The sequence below is a fragment of the Mauremys reevesii genome, linkage group 7 (genome assembly GCF_016161935.1).
Source record: "Mauremys reevesii isolate NIE-2019 linkage group 7, ASM1616193v1, whole genome shotgun sequence".
NCBI classification, from domain to species: Eukaryota; Metazoa; Chordata; order Testudines; family Geoemydidae; genus Mauremys; species Mauremys reevesii.
Window position 1 is genome coordinate 52,512,451 of NC_052629.1, and position 16,803 is coordinate 52,529,253.

The 16,803-nt window shown below is 45.3% G+C and overlaps 1 protein-coding gene across 2 annotated transcripts in view; it reads right to left on the reverse strand.

The window, feature by feature from the left end:
* GLUD1 (glutamate dehydrogenase 1) overlaps nt 1-16,803 on the reverse strand; it is a 61,813-nt gene that overhangs the window by 18,324 nt on the left and 26,686 nt on the right. For both annotated transcript variants that reach the window (XM_039546601.1, XM_039546602.1), the window contains exon 5: nt 11,794-11,888. In XM_039546601.1, coding sequence (XP_039402535.1) covers nt 11,794-11,888 — 95 coding nt within the window. The remainder of the gene's footprint in view (nt 1-11,793; nt 11,889-16,803) is intronic.

Consider the following 16,803-nt stretch of genomic DNA (forward strand, 5'->3'; position numbering starts at 1 on the left):
ACGACCACCACTCCCAAGAGGAGGAGGAGGGTGGTGGTGGTCGGGGACTCTCTCCTCAGGGGGACTGAGTCATCTATCTGCCGCCCTGACCGGGAAAACCGAGAGGTGTGCTGCTTGCCAGGGGCTAGGATTCATGATGTGACGGAGAGACTGCCGAGACTCATCAAGCCCTCGGATCGCTACCCCTTCCTGCTTCTCCACGTGGGCACCAATGATACTGCCAAGAATGACCTTGAGCGTATCACTGCAGACTACGTGGCTCTGGGAAGAAGGATAAAGGAGTTTGAGGCGCAAGTGGTGTTCTCGTCTATCCTCCCTGTGGCAGGAAAAGGCCAGGGTAGAGACCGTCGAATCGTGGAAATCAACGAATGGCTACGCAGATGGTGTCGGAGAGAAGGGTTTGGATTCTTTGACCATGGGATGGTCTTTCAAGAAGGATTGCTAGGCAGAGATGGGCTCCACCTCATGAAGAGAGGGAAGAGCATCTTTGCAAGCAGGCTGGCTAACCTAGTGAGGAGGGCTTTAAAACTAGGTTCACCGGGGGAAGGAGACCAAAACCCCGAGGGAAGTGGGGAAGTGGGATATCGGGAGAAAGCACAAGTAGGTGAGTGCAAGAGGGGAGGACTCCTGCCCCATACTGGGACACCAGGACGATCAGGGAGTTATCTTACATGCCTATACACAAATGCAAGAAGCCTGGGGAACAAGCAGGGAGAACTAGAAGTCCTGGCACAGTCAAGGAATTATGATGTAATTGGAATAACAGAGACTTGGTGGGATAACTCACATGATTGGAGTACTGTCATGGGATGGATATAAACTGTTCAGGAAGGATAGGCAGAAAAGGTGGGGGAGTTGCGTTGTATGTAAGAGAGCAGCATGACTGCTCAGAGCTCCAGTATGAAACTGCAGAAAAACCCAAGAGTCTCTGGATTAAATTTAGAAGTATGAACAACAGGGGTAATGTCGTGGTGGGAGTCTGCTACAGACCACCAGACCAGGGGGATGAGGTGGATGAGGCTTTCTTCCAGCAACTAACAGAAGTTGCTAGATCACAGGCCTTGGTTCTCATGGGTGACTTTAATCACCCTGATATCTGCTGGGAGAGCAATACAGCAGTGCACAGACAATCCAGGAAGTTTCTGGAAAGGGGACAATTTCCTGGTGCAAGTGCTGGAGGAACCAACTAGGGGAAAAGCTCTTCTTGACCTGCTGCTCACAAACGGAGAAGAAATAGTAGAGGAAGCAATAGTGGATGGGAACCTGGGAGGCAGTGACCATGAAATAGTCAAGTTCAGGATCCTGACACAAGGAAGAAAGGAGAGCAGTAGAACAGAGACCCTGGACTTCAGAAAAGCAGACTTCGACTCCCTCAGGGAACTGATGGGCAAGGTCCCCTGGGGGAATAACATGATGGGGAAAGGAGTCGAGGAAAGCTGGCTGTATTTTAAAGAATCCTTATTGAGGTTGCAGGAACAAACCATCCCGATGTGTAGGAAGAAAAGTAAATATGGCAGGCGACCAGCTTGGCTTAACAGTGAAATCCTTGCTCGTCTTAAACACAAAAAAACAAGCTTACAAGAAGTGGAAGATTGGACATATACCCAGGGAGGAGTATAAAAGTATTGCTCAGGCATGCAGGAGTGAAATTAGGAAGGCCAAATCACACTTGGAGTTGCAGCTAGCCGGAGATGTTAGGAGTAACAAGAAGGGTTTCTTCAGGTATGTTAGCAACAAGAAGAAAGTCAAGGAAAGTGTGGGCCCCTTGCTGAATGAGGGAAGGAACCTAGTGACAGAGGATGTGGAGAAAGCTAGTGTACTCAATGCTTTTTTTGCCTCTGTCTTCACAGACAAGGTCAGCTCCCAGACAGCTGCACTCTGCCGCACGGTATGGGGAGGAGGTGACCAGCTCTCTGTGGAGAAAGTAGTAGTTCGGGACTATTTAGAAAAGCTGGACGAGCACAAGTCCATGGGGCCGGATGCACTGCATCCGAGGGTGCTAAAGGAGTTGGCCGATGAGATTGCAGAGCCATTGGCCATTATCTTTGAAAAATCATGGCCATCGGGGGAGGTCCCGGATGACTGGAAAAAAGCTAATGTAGTGCCCACCTTTAAAAAAAGGGAAGAAAGAAGATCTAGGGAACTATAGGCCAGTCAGTCTCACCTCAGTCCCTGGAAAAATCATGGAACAGGTCCTCTAGGAATCAATTCTGAACCACTTAAAGGAGGGGAAAGTGATCAGGAACAGTCAGCATGGATTCACCAAGGGCAAATCGTGCCTGACTAACCTAATTGCTTTCTATGATGAGATAACCGGCTCTGTGGATGAGGGGAAAGCAGTGGATGTGCTATTTCTGGACTTTAGCAAAGCTTTTGATACAGTCTCCCACAGTATTCTTGCCAGCAAGTTAAAGAAGTCTAGGCTGGATGAATGGACGGTAAGGTGGATAGAAAACTGGCTAGATGGTCAGGCTCAACGGGTAGTGATCAATGGTTCCATGTCTAGTTGGCAGCCGGTATCAAGTGGAGTGCCCCAAGGGTCGGTGCTGGGGCCGGTTTTGTTCAATATCTTCATTAACGATCTGGTGGATGGTGTGGACTGCACCCTTAGCAAGTTTGCAGATGACACTAAACTGGGAGGAGTGGTTGATACGCTGGAGGGTAGGGATAGGATACAGGGGGACCTAGACAAATTAGAGGATTGGGCCAAAAGAAATATGATGAGGTTCAACAAGGACAAGTGCAGAGTCCTGCACTTAGGACGGAAGAATCCCATGCACTGCTACAGACTAGGGACCGAATGGCTGGGCAGCAGTTCTGCAGAAAAGGACCTAGGGGTTACGGTGGACGAAAAGCTGAATATGAGTCGACAGTGTGCCCTTGTTACCAAGAAGGCTAATGGCATTTTGGGTTGTATAAGTAGGGGCATTTCCAGCAGATCAAGGGATGTGATCATTCCCCTCTATTCAGCACTGGTGAGGCCTCATTTGGAGTACTGTGTCCAGTTTTGGGCCCCACACTACAAGAAGGATGTGGATAAATTGGAGAGAGTCCAGCGGAGGGCAACAAAAATGATTAGGGGGCTGGAGCACATGACTTATGAGGAGAGGCTGAGGGAACTGAGATTGTTTAGCCTGCAGAAGAGAAGAATGAGGGGGGATTTGATAGCTGCTTTCAACTACCTGAAAGGGGGTTCCAAAGAGGATGGATCTAGAGACTGTTCTCAGTGGTAGAAGATGACAGAACAAGGAGTAATGGTCTCAAGTTGCAGAGGGGGAGGTTTAGGTTGGACATTAGGAAAAGCTTTTTCACTAGTAGGGTGGTGAACAACTGGAATGGGTTACCTAGTGAGGTGGTGGAATCTCCTTCCTTAGAGGTTTTTAAGGTCAGGCTTGACAAAGCCCTGGATGGGATGATTTAGTTGGGTTTGGTCCTGCTTTGAGCAGGGGGTTGGACTAGATGACCTCCTGAGGTCCCTTCCAACCCTGAGATTCTATGATTCTATGTTGCTGCCAAGACAGGTAAAACTGTCAACTTGCTTTAGTTGGTTTCCACTAATGGATACGCTAGGGGATATGACACAAGAGTGATGAACAGAATTGGTGCAACACCACAGTTTTCTCCAGATTTATGGTGAGGCCAAACAATTTTGATGCTTCAGCAAAGCGATCTACGATGCACTGGAGATCTTCCTGTGTGTGTGCTAGGAGGGCACAATCATCAACAAAAAGTGCTTCTCTTAGTAGTAGTTCTGTTACAAGACTTAAAGCAAAAACAAAAGTAAGATTGAAGACTGAGCTGTCACGACTGTATCTGATGTATATGCCTCTGAGCCCATCTGTAGCATGGTTTGAGAACTTGGGTGAAGAAGAGGTTCAACAGTTCAGGGGCAAGGACACAGCCTGTTTGACTCCATTTGAAATGGGAAAGGAGTCAGTGAGATAGCCATTAAAAAGTACCTGACCTCACATCGCCTCAAGAAATAAACGAATAGTAAAAAGGTTCTATAGCCATATAAGTAAGAAGAAAACAAAGAAAGAAGACGTGGGACCGCTAAACACTGAGGATGGAGTGGAGGTTAAGGATAATCTAGGCATGGCCCAATATCTAAACAAATACTTTGCCTCAGTCTTTAATGAGGCTAATGAGGAGCTTGAGGATAATGGTAGGATGACAAATAGGAATGAGGATATGGAGGTAGATATTACCACATCCGAGGTAGAAGCCAAACTCGAACAGCTTAATGGGACGAAATCAGGGGACCCCGATAATCTTCATCCAAGAATATTAAAGGAACTGGAACATGAAATTGCAAGCCCATTAGCAAGAATTTTTAATGAATCTATAACTCAGAGGTTGTACTGTATGACTGGAGAATTGCTAACATAGTTCCTATCTTTAAGAAAGGGAAACAAAGTGATCTGGGCAACTACAGGCCTGTCAGTTTGACATCTGTAGTACGCAAGGTCTTGGGAAAAAAAATTTGAAGGATAAAGTAGTCAAGGACATTGAGGTCAATGGTAATTGGGACAAAATATAACATGGTTTTACAAAAGGTAGATCATACCAAACCAACCTGATCTTTGAGAAGGTAACAGATTTTTTAGACAAAGGAAATGCAGTGGATCTAATTTACCTCAATTTCAGTAAGGCATTTGATACAGTTCCACATGGGGAATTATTAGCTAAACTGGAAAAGATGGGGATCAATATGAAAATTGAAAGGCGGTTAAGGAACTGGTTAAAGGGGAGACTACAACGGGTCTACTGAAAGGTGAATTGTCAGGCTGGAGGGAGGTTACTAGTGAAGTTCCTCAGGGATCGGTTTGGGGACCAATCTTATTTAATCTTTTTATTACTGACCTTGGCACAAAAAAAGTGGGAATGTGCTAATAAAGTTTGTGGATGACACAAAGCTGGGAGGTATTGCCAATATAGAGAAGGACTGGGATATCATACAGGAAGATCTGGATGACCTTGTAAACTGGAGTAATAGTAATAGGATGAAATTTAATAGTGAAAAGTGCAAGGTCATGCATTTAGGGATTAACAACAAGAACTACTGTTATAAGCTGGGGAGGCATCAGTTGGAAGTAACAGAGGAGGAGAAGGACCTCGGAGTATTGGTTGATCACAGGAGGACTATGAGCCGTCAATGTGATATGGCCTTGAAAAAAGCTAATGTGGTCTTGGGATGCATCAGGCGAGGTATTTCCAGTAGAGATAAGAAGGTGTTAGTACCATTATACAAGGCACTGGTGAGACTTCATCTGGAATACTGTGCGCAGTTCTGGTCTCCCATGTTTAAGAAGGATGAATTCAAACTGGAACAGGTTCAGAGAAGGCTACTAGGATGATCCGAGGAATGGAAAACCTGTCATATGAAAGGAGACTCAAAGAGCTTGGCTTGTTTAGCCTAACCAAAAGAAGGCTGAGGGGAGATATGATTGTTCTCTATAAATATATCAGAGGAATAAATACCAGGGAGGGAGACGAATTATTTAAGCTCTGTACCAATGTGGACACAAGAACAAATGGATATAAACTGGCTATTAGACAAAGGTTTCTAACCATCAGAGGAGTGAAGTTCTGGAACAGCCTTCCAAGGGGAGTAGGGGGGCAAAAGACATATCTGGCTTCAAGACTAAGCTTGATAAGTTTATGGAGAGGATGGTATAATGGGATAGCCTAATTTTGGCAATTAATTCGTCTTTGACTACGAGCGGTAAATATGCCCAATGGCTTGTGATGGGATGTTAGATGGCGTGGGATCTGAGCTACTACAGAGAATTCTTTCCTGGGTGTCTGGCTGGTGAGTCTTGCCCACATGCTTAGGGTTTAGCTGATTGCCATATTTGGGATTGGGAAGGAATTTTCCTTCAGGGCAGATTGGCAGAAGCCCTGGGTTGGTTTTTTTTTGCCTTCCTCTACAGTGTGGGGCACAGGTCACTTGCTGGAAGGTTCTCTGCACCTTGACGTCTTTAAACCATGATTTGAGGACTTCAGTGACTCAGACACAGGTTTGATACAGGAGTGGGTGGATGAGATTCTGTGGCCTGCATTGTGCAGGAGGTCAGACTAGATGATCATAATGGTCCCTTCTGACCTTAAAGTCTATGATTCTATCTTTACCAGTTTTGGTGGACAACCAAGTTTGCTGAGGATCATCCATAATCCCTCTCTATTGACTGTACCAAATGCTTTTGTCAGTTGAATGAAAACACTGAACAGAATCATGTTTTGTTTGATAACTTTTTCTTGTATTTGCCGGATACTGAAAATCATGTCTATGGTGCTATGACCAGATCTGAATCTGCACTGAGTCTCAGGTGGATTGGCTTCTGAGACAGATGAAATAAGTCAGGATCAGGAGGCCACAAGCAAAGATTTTTCCAGTGACAGATTACCGTGGGATCTCTCTCCTGTTATCACAGACAATTTTGCTGCCTTTATTTTTAAATAAAGGAATAACTGTGGCATCTTTCAAGTTTTGTGGCGTTTCTTTACTGTCCCAGATGTCAGTAAGGATCTTCTGGGGAGTTACCACCATTTTTGGACCCGCAGATTTATATATTTCTGCCGGTAGCTACCAAGAGTAGAAGTCGTATCTTCCAACTTTAGTGACCAAAACTTAATGCAGAGTATGTCTGAGTAAGAAGGTGCCTGAGTAAGAAGGTGCCATGCTTAGATCTACATTTTTTAGTTATTAGTTTTTGCTTTCAACTCTAAATTCATCTTACTAAAGTTTGTTTGTGTATAGCTTACACCTCTGCAGAACCTGGCAAAACAAGTTGGGTTTATGGAGTGGGAAAGGGAAGCAAGGAAACTCTCAGTGCTGTAGAGTTTACTACTTTCCTGTGCAGTGGTTCAGCTCTTTGATTAATGTTTATTTTTCCATTTAAGAATTACAAAGATGATACTGCAAGAACCTTTCATAAATGGACAGAAGGTATTGAAAAGTACAGAGAAACTTAATTTTTACAGCACACAAGTCTTAAGTCATTGCCTTGAGTTCTCAGGAGCACATAACGGACAGGTTGTTGGGTTATAATGAAATATGTATTTTTGTACTGTGTTTTACTGTGCTGGCAGTATACTATTTATGGTGTCTAGCTTTTAGTTTCCTTGAGGACTTGGATTTTGTAATTTATGAGAGGGCAATATATCATCACTTAGCAACCTGAACTACTTTTTGAAGCCAAGTACTCTTCTGGATTTTATTATTTTTTACAAAGTAAGTTTCATGCATGTAGTACAAGTACAGGAAATTATTCATAACACTTATTTCCATAGCTAACTCAAACAGGCAGAGTGCTGTGTAAGAGCAATTTACCTTACTGATTTATGACATTATTCAAAGTCTTTCCCCACAAGGTTGTTATTTTCCCCCATGAATAATTGATGATGCTTGAGAGACGGGGCCTGTTGGATCTAGAATACCACACCCAATGTCAAAGATAACAACAAGTTGTAAATGCTTTGCCAAGAGGCACGTGGTCTCAGGAAAACACAGTCATCCCTTAAACATGCATTCTATGCCAGAGAAGAACAAGCATTAACAGGTTTATAGCACTATGAATGAAAGTATGAAATAAAAAATAAGCTATGCCCTAAAGAACTATTTTAAATGACTGCAGAAACCAAGAAAGAAAGATTTTTCATTCAGAAGTAGCAGAGGTTGAGCTAGTTTTGAGCTAGTTATGTGATAGCACATTAAACAGTCTTTGCTATAGCTTCAAAGAGTATATTAGTATGCTCAGCACATCAAAGAAATTGTGAACCTGTATAAAATCTTTGAGATCCAGTGATGCATGCCCCCGAGGGGAAACTCGGGAGCTCAGAGGGCACAAACAGTATAGCCTTTTAAAAACTAGGCCAGGGATCGGCAACGTTTGGCACTTGGCCCGCCAGTGTAAGCCTCCTGGTGGGCCAGGCTGGTTTGTTTACCTGCCGCATCCTCAGGTTTGGCCGATTGTGGCTCCCACTAGCCGTGGTTTGCCACTGCAGGCCAATGGTGGTTGTGGGAAGCCGCGGCCAGCACATCCCACGTCCTATGCTGCTTCCTGCAGCCCCCATTGCCTGGAGCGGCGAACTGTGGCCAGTGGGAGCCGCAATCGGCCAAACCTGCAGACGCGGAAGTAAACAAACCGGCCCGGCCCACCAGGGGGCTTACCCTGGCAGGCCGCATGCCAAACGTTGCCAATCCCTGAACTAGACCAATACAGCAGAACCTCAATGATACGAACACCAGAGTTACAAACTGACCAATCAACCACACGCCTCATTTGGAACTGGAAGTACACAATCAGGCAGCAGCAGAGACAAAAAAAAAAATCCAATCAAACAAGCAAATACAAGATAGTATTCTTTTAAATAGAAACTAATAAAAAATAAAGGGAAACCACATTTTTCTTCTGGATAGTAAAGTTTCAAAGCTATATTAAATCAATGTTCAGTTGTTAACTTCTGAAAGAACGACCATAATGTTTTGTTCAGAGTTAGGAACATTTGAGAGTTACAAACAACCTCAATTCCCAAGGTGTTCATAATTCTGAGGTTCTCCTGTATTTTTTTGTTTTTGTTTGGCTGGACTGTTTAAAGGACACACTTAAAGAGCCACCAATAAGTACCTTATATACAGTCTGGTGCTGAAACATCAGAAAAAACCCCCCAAAAAACACTCAATTTGAGTACTTGTCTAACCAACAATTATGTTTTCAGACAGTGAGAGCTAGTCGCTAAAAATCTAACTATTGACTATGCAGGGACAAAGCAGCCTTGCAAAATCATAAGCAGGATTTCATCATTAAGGGTGCGATTTAGTCACGGATGTCACGGAATCTGTGACTTCCAAGGACCTCTGGGATTTCAGCCAGTGCTGGCTGGAAGCTGCAGGGAGTTGGAGTAGCCCCACCGCTTCTGGCCGCCATGGGTGGCAGGGGGGACCCCGCCATCACGGGCGGCAAGAGGGACCCTGGAGCTCCCAGCTGCTGTGAGAGGTGGGGGGACCCCCGCAGATTTGAGCCACGAGCAGAGGGGGGCCCTGGAGCTCCCAGCCCCTCCCTCCCCGCAGCTGTCCAGGCTACCCCATTTTGTCATGGGTATTTTTAGTAAAAGTCAAGGACAGGTCACGGGATTCTGTGAATTTTTCATTATTGCCCATGACCTGTCTGTGACTTATTAAAAATATCCATGATAAAAAACATGGTCTTAATCATAATAACTGGAAGGCATAAAATTCAAGTTTTTCTGCTTTTGCTTTGTGCGTATCCAAACACATCATTGTTCTCTTGCTCTATTCTAGTTTTGAAATCTAGATTAATTCTTTCCTTAGTAATCTGAAAACATCTTGATGCTTCTGTAGCACCTGTGGTATATAGAGGATTAACTGTGTGTGATCAACAGAGTATTAACACAATACACACATTTCAACAATCACAGCATTTCTCCAGCTTGACAGTGTCACTTCAACAGGCCCTGCAGCCATGTCTCAAACACTCAGGCACTTTAACAATTAAGACTAGCCATTCATAATTGTCAATACACCTCTACCCCGATAACGCTGTCCTTGGGAGCCAAAAAAATCTTACTGCATTATAGGTGAAACCTCGTTATATCGAACTTGCTTTGATCCGCCAGAGCGCGCAGCTCCGCCCCCCCACCCCGAAGCACTGCTTTACCACGTTATATCCAAATTCATGTTATATCGGGTCGTGTTATATCGGGGTAGAGGTGTATATAGATGAACAATTTCAGAGAAATCACTGCAATAACTGATGCAAAAACCTGAGATACTGTACTTTAAAAACATTTGATAAATGGTAAAACTTTATTAACACCTTAAAGAGCTAAATATATGGGCTTTGAACAGAAACACTTTCTTCATTGTACAGAGATGGAGTATTTAATACTGTATTAAATTAAATACTGTATGTAACAAAAATAGTGTTAAACTAACAAACTAGTTTGGCTAAATTGTCAAAAAGGACTGAAAGTCTGATTTTAAAACGCAAGCCAATTCTGAATTTTGTCCATCATTAATCACCCACCTTATTGTGCTTTCATATGGTTCTAGAACATTGTAAAATACAGTACCTCCTCACTTAAAGTTATGTTCTTGAAAAATGCAACTAAGCAAAACGATATAAAGCAAATCCAATTTCCCTATAAGAATTAATGTAAATAGGAGCAAAGAGTCCTGTGGCACCTTATAGACTAACAGACGTATTGGAGCATGAGCTTTCATGGGTGAATACCCACTTCGACGGATGCATGTAGTGGAAATTTCCAGGGGCAGGTATATAGAAATTTCCACTGCTTGCATCCGTCGAAGTGGGTATTCACCCACGAAAGCTCATGCTCCAATACGTCTGTTAGTCTATAAGGTGCCACAGGATTCTTTGCTGCTTTTACAGATCCAGACTAACACGACTACCCCTCTGATGAATGAAAATAGGGAGGGGTTAGGTTCCAGGTAATTTTTTTTTCACCAGACAAGACATTATATACATATATAGTATATATTTTAAACAAGTTCTCATCAGAGGATTGTCTGGGGACCTGCTCATGAGCTCCCTGAGCTTGTCCTAAAACAACCGTGTTGATAGCAGATGGGATATTTCCCAGAGAATCTCTTGCTGCTAAATGATGAACTAGCACTTGGCTGAGCTCTCAAGGGTTAACACACTGTTGTTAATGTAGTCTCACACTCCACAAGGCAGCACCAAGGAGAGAGACAGTAGATGCAGGGCAGCGGCTGCAAACACTTCCCTGGGGAAACTGAATGTGATGATTAACCCACGCTATCCCTCTGGAGCACACCACTCCCTCCTCTGGATGGTGCATGCATGGCTGCACAAGCCCCAACTTTCTAAAGTCCCAGGGTGGGGTGGGGGCGGTGCTCAACTCCTGGCTCTGCCCCAGGCCTGCTCCCATTCCAGCCCTTCCCCTGAGCGCATCCTTGCTCCTGCCCCCCAGGGCCCCTGAATGCCCATGAAACATCCAATTGCTGCAGGTGGGAGGCATCGGCAGGGAGGGGGAGGCTGCGCTTTGCAGCCTCCCCCTCAGAGCCTCCTGAATATCTGTGAAACAGCTGATTGCTGTGGATGGGCGGCACGGGGTGGGAGGAGGGAGTTTCTGACCCTTGGGGCCAGTGGGGGGCAGGAGGCGCTGGAAAGGAGCTGATGGAGGGCTGCCGGCCCACCCTGGTTCCAAGCCTCCATGGCCAAACAACGTTATAAGGAAACATTGTGCAACTTTAAATGAGTATGTTCTCTAATAGGTCAGGGATGTAACAACGAAACAATGTTAACTGGGACGACATTAAGTGAGGAGTTACTGTATTAACAAGCATGGTCAGACTTACCAGGGGCTAACGACCTATCTCCCTGAAAAAAAAACAAAAAAAACCCTGCAAACAAGTTAAATACTGCTGTGAAAAGAGGAGGACATTGGACCAACAGCTTAATGAAGTTTGAATATGACCATACTATTTGTTCCATTATATGCAACACATGAAAACATGTCAAATGACTGCTGAAGCTGCTTCTTTTTTGGAAATTGGTCATATCAACTAAAAACTTTTACATTGTGATGTCTGAAGAGGAAGTCTTCATGCTCTTTTTTCATAAAGATGACCTAAAACCCCATGATTAAAGTGCTATAGTTACATACACAATTAAATAAAATTAGAGGACTAGTCAACAAGGCAATAAATCTCTGGCATAATGTTGGCTGGGTTTCTGCAAAGAGCAAGGAAGCTCTTCTACTTTGAAGCATTTGCTCAGAACTTACATAGTGTCCTATGGTATTGGCGTAGGTATCTGCAATCCAGGACATCTCCCTCTCACCTGTGCTCATATCGGGGGCAGGCACATCAATACCAGGCCCTATTAGCAAGAGTAAAAACAAGTCTCAAGGATTAAATACAAATATTTATCTTCAAATTCTCTATCTCCTCCCCTTGGTGACAGCTGGGATTGGTTGAGATGACCTAATTTCATATTTAAACCTCAGTTATTCAAGGAAGAACAGACCATACGTTTAACAACTGTGGATTTTAGACACCATATCGTGTTTTAGTAACCTGGCAAAACCCCTTTAAACTATCAAAATCATTGACTATCTGGTCCACATTTTATTTAATCAAAAATGTAGTTAGTGATAAAACAACACATTAAAAGTGTTTGTGCTTTTGCTTTATTTATCTAGTATATTTCATGTAGACCATAGTAGAAAGGAAGAAGAGAAAAAGCTACACATATACAACTTACACATTCAGTTTCCCCAGGGAAACATAAAAGACGGTTACTCACCGTTGTAACTGTTGTTCTTCGAGATGTGTTGCTCCTATCCATTCCAGTTAGGTGTGCGCGCGCTGCATGCACGGCTCTTCGGAAGATTTTTACCCTAACAACTCCGGCGGATCGGCTGGGCACCCCCTGGAGTGGCGCCACTATAGCGCTAGATATATACCCCAGCCGACCCGTCCGCTCCTCAGTTCCTTCTTGCCGGCTACTCCGACACTGGGGAAGGAGGGCGGGTCTGGAATGGATAGGAGCAACACATCTCGAAGAACAACAGTTACAACGGTGAGTAACCGTCTTTTCTTCTTCAAGTGATTGCTCCTATGCATTCCAGTTAGGTGATTCCCAAGCCTTACCTAGGCGGTGGGGTCGGAGTGAGACGTGGCAGAGTGTAAGACTGCTGAGCCGAAGGCTGCATCGTCTCTAGATTGTTGCACCAACGCGTAGTGGGAAGCGAAGGTGTGGACAGAAGACCAGGTGGCCGCTCTACAGATGTCCTGGATGGGGACATGGGCCAGGAAGGCGGCAGACGAGGCTTGCACTCTCGTAGAGTGAGCGGTGAGGCGGCTAGCTGGCACACGAGCAAGCTCGTAACATGTCCAGATACATGATGTTACCCAGGAGGAAATCCTCTGAGAGGAGACCGGCTTGCCTTTCATGTGATCAGCAACCGCTACGAATAGCTGGGGCGAACGCCGGAAGGGTTTCGTTCGCTCTATGTAAAATGCGAGGGCCCTGTGGACGTCAAGGGTGTGAAGCTGTTGTTCACGACTTGAGGCGTGCGGCTTTGGGAAAAAGACCGGGAGGAAAACGTCCTGGTTCAAATGGAAGGCCGACACCACCTTAGGGAGGAAGGCCGGGTGTGGCCGAAGCTGCACCTTGTCTCCATGGAAGATAGCATACAGTGGACCAGCCGTTAGGGCACGAAGCTCGGAAACTCGTCTCGCTGAAGTTATAGCGACGAGAAAAGCCGTTTTCCATGACAGATAGAGCAGGGAACATGTGGCCAAGGGCTCGAAGGGGGCTCCCATAAGCTTGGCTAGAACTAGGTTCAAATCCCAGGACGGGGTAGGACGCCGTATCGGCGGGTACAGGCGATCTAGACCCTTAAGGAAGCGGGAAACCATCTGATTGGAAAAGATGGACCGTTCTCCTACGGCCGGTCGAAAGGCGGACATGGCCGCTAGGTGTACTTTCAAGGAGGAGACCGCGAGTCCTTGCTCCTTAAGGGACCAGAGGTAGTCCAGGATCGTAGGAATAGGGACCACGAAAGGATTAAGGCCTCTCTGATCGCACCAGAGTGCGAAACGCTTCCATTTCGCGAGGTAGGTTGAGCGAGTGGAAGGCTTCCTGCTTTCCATCAGGACTTGCTGCACCGCAGCCGAACAATCACGCTCCGCGCGGGTCAGCCACGTAGGCACCAAGCTGTAAGATGGAGGGACTGCAGGTCCGGGTGGCGGAGCCTGCCGAAGTCCTGCGTTATCAGGTCCGGCCATAATGGGAGGGGAATGGGATCCCGTACGGAGAGCTCGAGCAGCAGGGTGTACCAGTGCTGTCTCGGCCAGGCCGGAGCGATGAGTATGAGGCAGGCCCTGTCCCTCCAGAACTTGAGTAGCACGCGGTGCATGAGGGGAAACGGAGGGAAAGCATATAACAGGTGACCCGTCCAGGGGCGCAGGAATGCGTCCGATAGGGAGCCGTGGGAGCGACCCTGGTAAGAGCAGAACTAACTAAACTAATTATTTTAAATAACTATATACACTAAATACAACAAGAACCAGAGATAAGCTAGGGATGTGGAGGTCAAAGGAGCACTCCACTGTTCCAACGGCTGTCACAGGCGGTAAGAAGGAACTGAGGAGCGGACGGGTCGGCTGGGGTATACATCTAGCACTATAGCGGCGCCACTCCAGGGGGCGCCCAGCCGACCCACCGGAGTTGCTAGGGTAAAAATCTTCCGAAGAGCTGTGCACGCGGCGCGCGCACACCTAACTGGAATGCATAGGAGCAATCACTCGAAGAAGAAAAGCTGTATACTTCAATTTAATTCTTCTTTACATCAGTGTTCTGAGTTTGGGTAAATTTTCTTGCTTGCAAATACTGGATAGCAATATTTAGAACAGCCTGTCTAGTTTACTGATAGAGTTTTTCCTCTACTAATTTCTTATTCATTGTATCAGAGGTTACCTCTTAAGAATGGAAGAGACAAGGCATTTTTCCATGAAGAACATTGCTGGAGGCATCCCTATGTACCGCCCTACCAGTAATTATATGTACTCTTCCGGGTAACTGCTTATGGACTGTGCTAAGCCAAACTATTTGAAACAAACAAGATTTAGATATCTTTGGCCGCAATTTAAACAAACCAAGCCCCCCCCTTTAATTTTCCAAAATTTCAAACAAATTACACACCTCAATAAAAATGAAACAAACAAAAAAACCAAATAAAGACATTCTATCTAACCATTTCAATTGTCAATGCAGCTTAGCTACCACTAAGTGGTGGCAATACACAAATCATTTATCATTTTGATAAATATATTTGTATGGATGCTGACAGACTCTCATGCATTCTAGGATACAGATACTTCTGCCCACGTAGACAGCAATAAAATGGAAGATACATGAATATGCTTGCTGGGACATCTACTGGGACTTGTTTTTCTTAAGAGGTCAGGAATGAAAGAAAAACGTGCCTTATTCCTCTCCTGCTCCTATGAAACCAAGAGCTCTTTGCCTGCAGATGTTCCAGCATCCGTTCAACTGGGAACTCTCTTCAAGTAGATAGGCTTAGGTGTTCAAAAGAGATTGAATGAAATGGGTCACCTATAAATGACCCCACACAGGCTATGGGTTCACTTCATTTCTTTTGAAACCATCTCTGTGGTTCCTATGGGGTGGATCTTCCATTTACTTCCTCTGATATCAGCCAAAAGCCTTGATTTTGAGACTACAGGAAACAGGGTAGTAGTGAACAGTTCAATCTAAAAGACCATACATAACCAACCATATTTCAAGTGTGACAACATTGTGTGTTCTGAGCTAACCATAAAATAAGCATAGTGCTACACTTATCACCTAAACTATTTTAAACTTTCATAGAAAATGTACTGCAACTTGAGAGTAAACAGGAAATTTAATTCTTTCTAAATGGCAGTCATTACCTTAATATGTACAAGACAGAACTGGCATAAATCCTTTATTGCTAGGTACTCAGCAATTTGACATTAGCTGAAGCATGTTTGTATCACAGAGCCTACATCATACTAAAGATACCAAACATCTTCTTAAAAGCAGAAATTCAAATAACGATGTGCATCAATCTCACATTAGACCAGAAGACGTTAATAAAAGCCTTTGAGCTTAATTTGCCTTACCCTGCTACACCCACAGAAGATGTCAAGCATGGAGGGAGAAGTTAAAAGGGCTGAACCCAGCTCAGTTGGGAGCTGACCAGGGAGGAGAGCAGATGGCTGGCTGTCACTCAGTAAGAGAATTCTGCAGCAAGAGAACTGATTTGGACTGTTGGCAGGCAGAGCCCCCCTGAAGGTAGGCCTGTAACAGGGATCTCAAGACAGTTGGGAAGGTAAGTAGGAGCAAGTGAGTCCCCTCAGAATTCTCTATTCTGCGGAAGGGGCTGCAAGAAGACTCCTGCAAGGTCACGGAACCAGAGAGAACTCCTACAGCAGAACCAGATGGGTGGTGGAAAGCACTAAAAAGCTCTGCAGTGAGCCAATGGAAAAGGCTTAGAGAAAGAGGCACTGACATACTGTGAACCCAGGAAGAGGCTATGGCAAAGACCCAAGACAGGGCAAGTAGGAAGTGGTGCAGGGATATAGCAAGGGATCTGTGTAGTCAGGCCCTGATTGCTTAGAAGAGTCCCTGGACCAGAACCCAGTAGAGAGGGAGGGCCAGAGTTCCCCTACCCACTGAGGAAGGTGGAACAGAAACCCTCTGACCAGGGGTAAAGACTACTGAAAACCCCTGATATCCAGAGTAAAGATCAACAAGTCCTAAGTTGGACTGAAGGCCCAATGTGAGATTGATGAACTCTTGTCTTACTCTGCAAGGCGGGGGCACTATATCTGACCCCATCAGAGGCCAAGTCTTAAGAAATGTAACACAACAGGGCTGGAGCATCATGTTTACAGGATACTATCTAGTCTACATTGCTAACACACAAGAAATTAGATTCCCACATTACAAGTTTACTAGTATCAGAGGCATAGCTACAGGTGAGCCATGGCCTACCCTCTTAACATCCAGACCCAGCCAAATATGAGCAAGGATGTAGTGCTGCCACAGCGGCCTGAAGCGTCACTTGGGCACCTGAAATTCAGGATGGAGCTATGTGCCTGTCCTTCAGAAAGCTACGCTCCGGCAGCTCTGCCTTGCCATTTTCTGAGCTGCCTCACACGTGTACCCACATCGGCAGGTGAAGCCCTGTGTCTAGGGACACCAGAGCTAGAAAGAGGGCATGGCGTACGGGGAGAAGCTG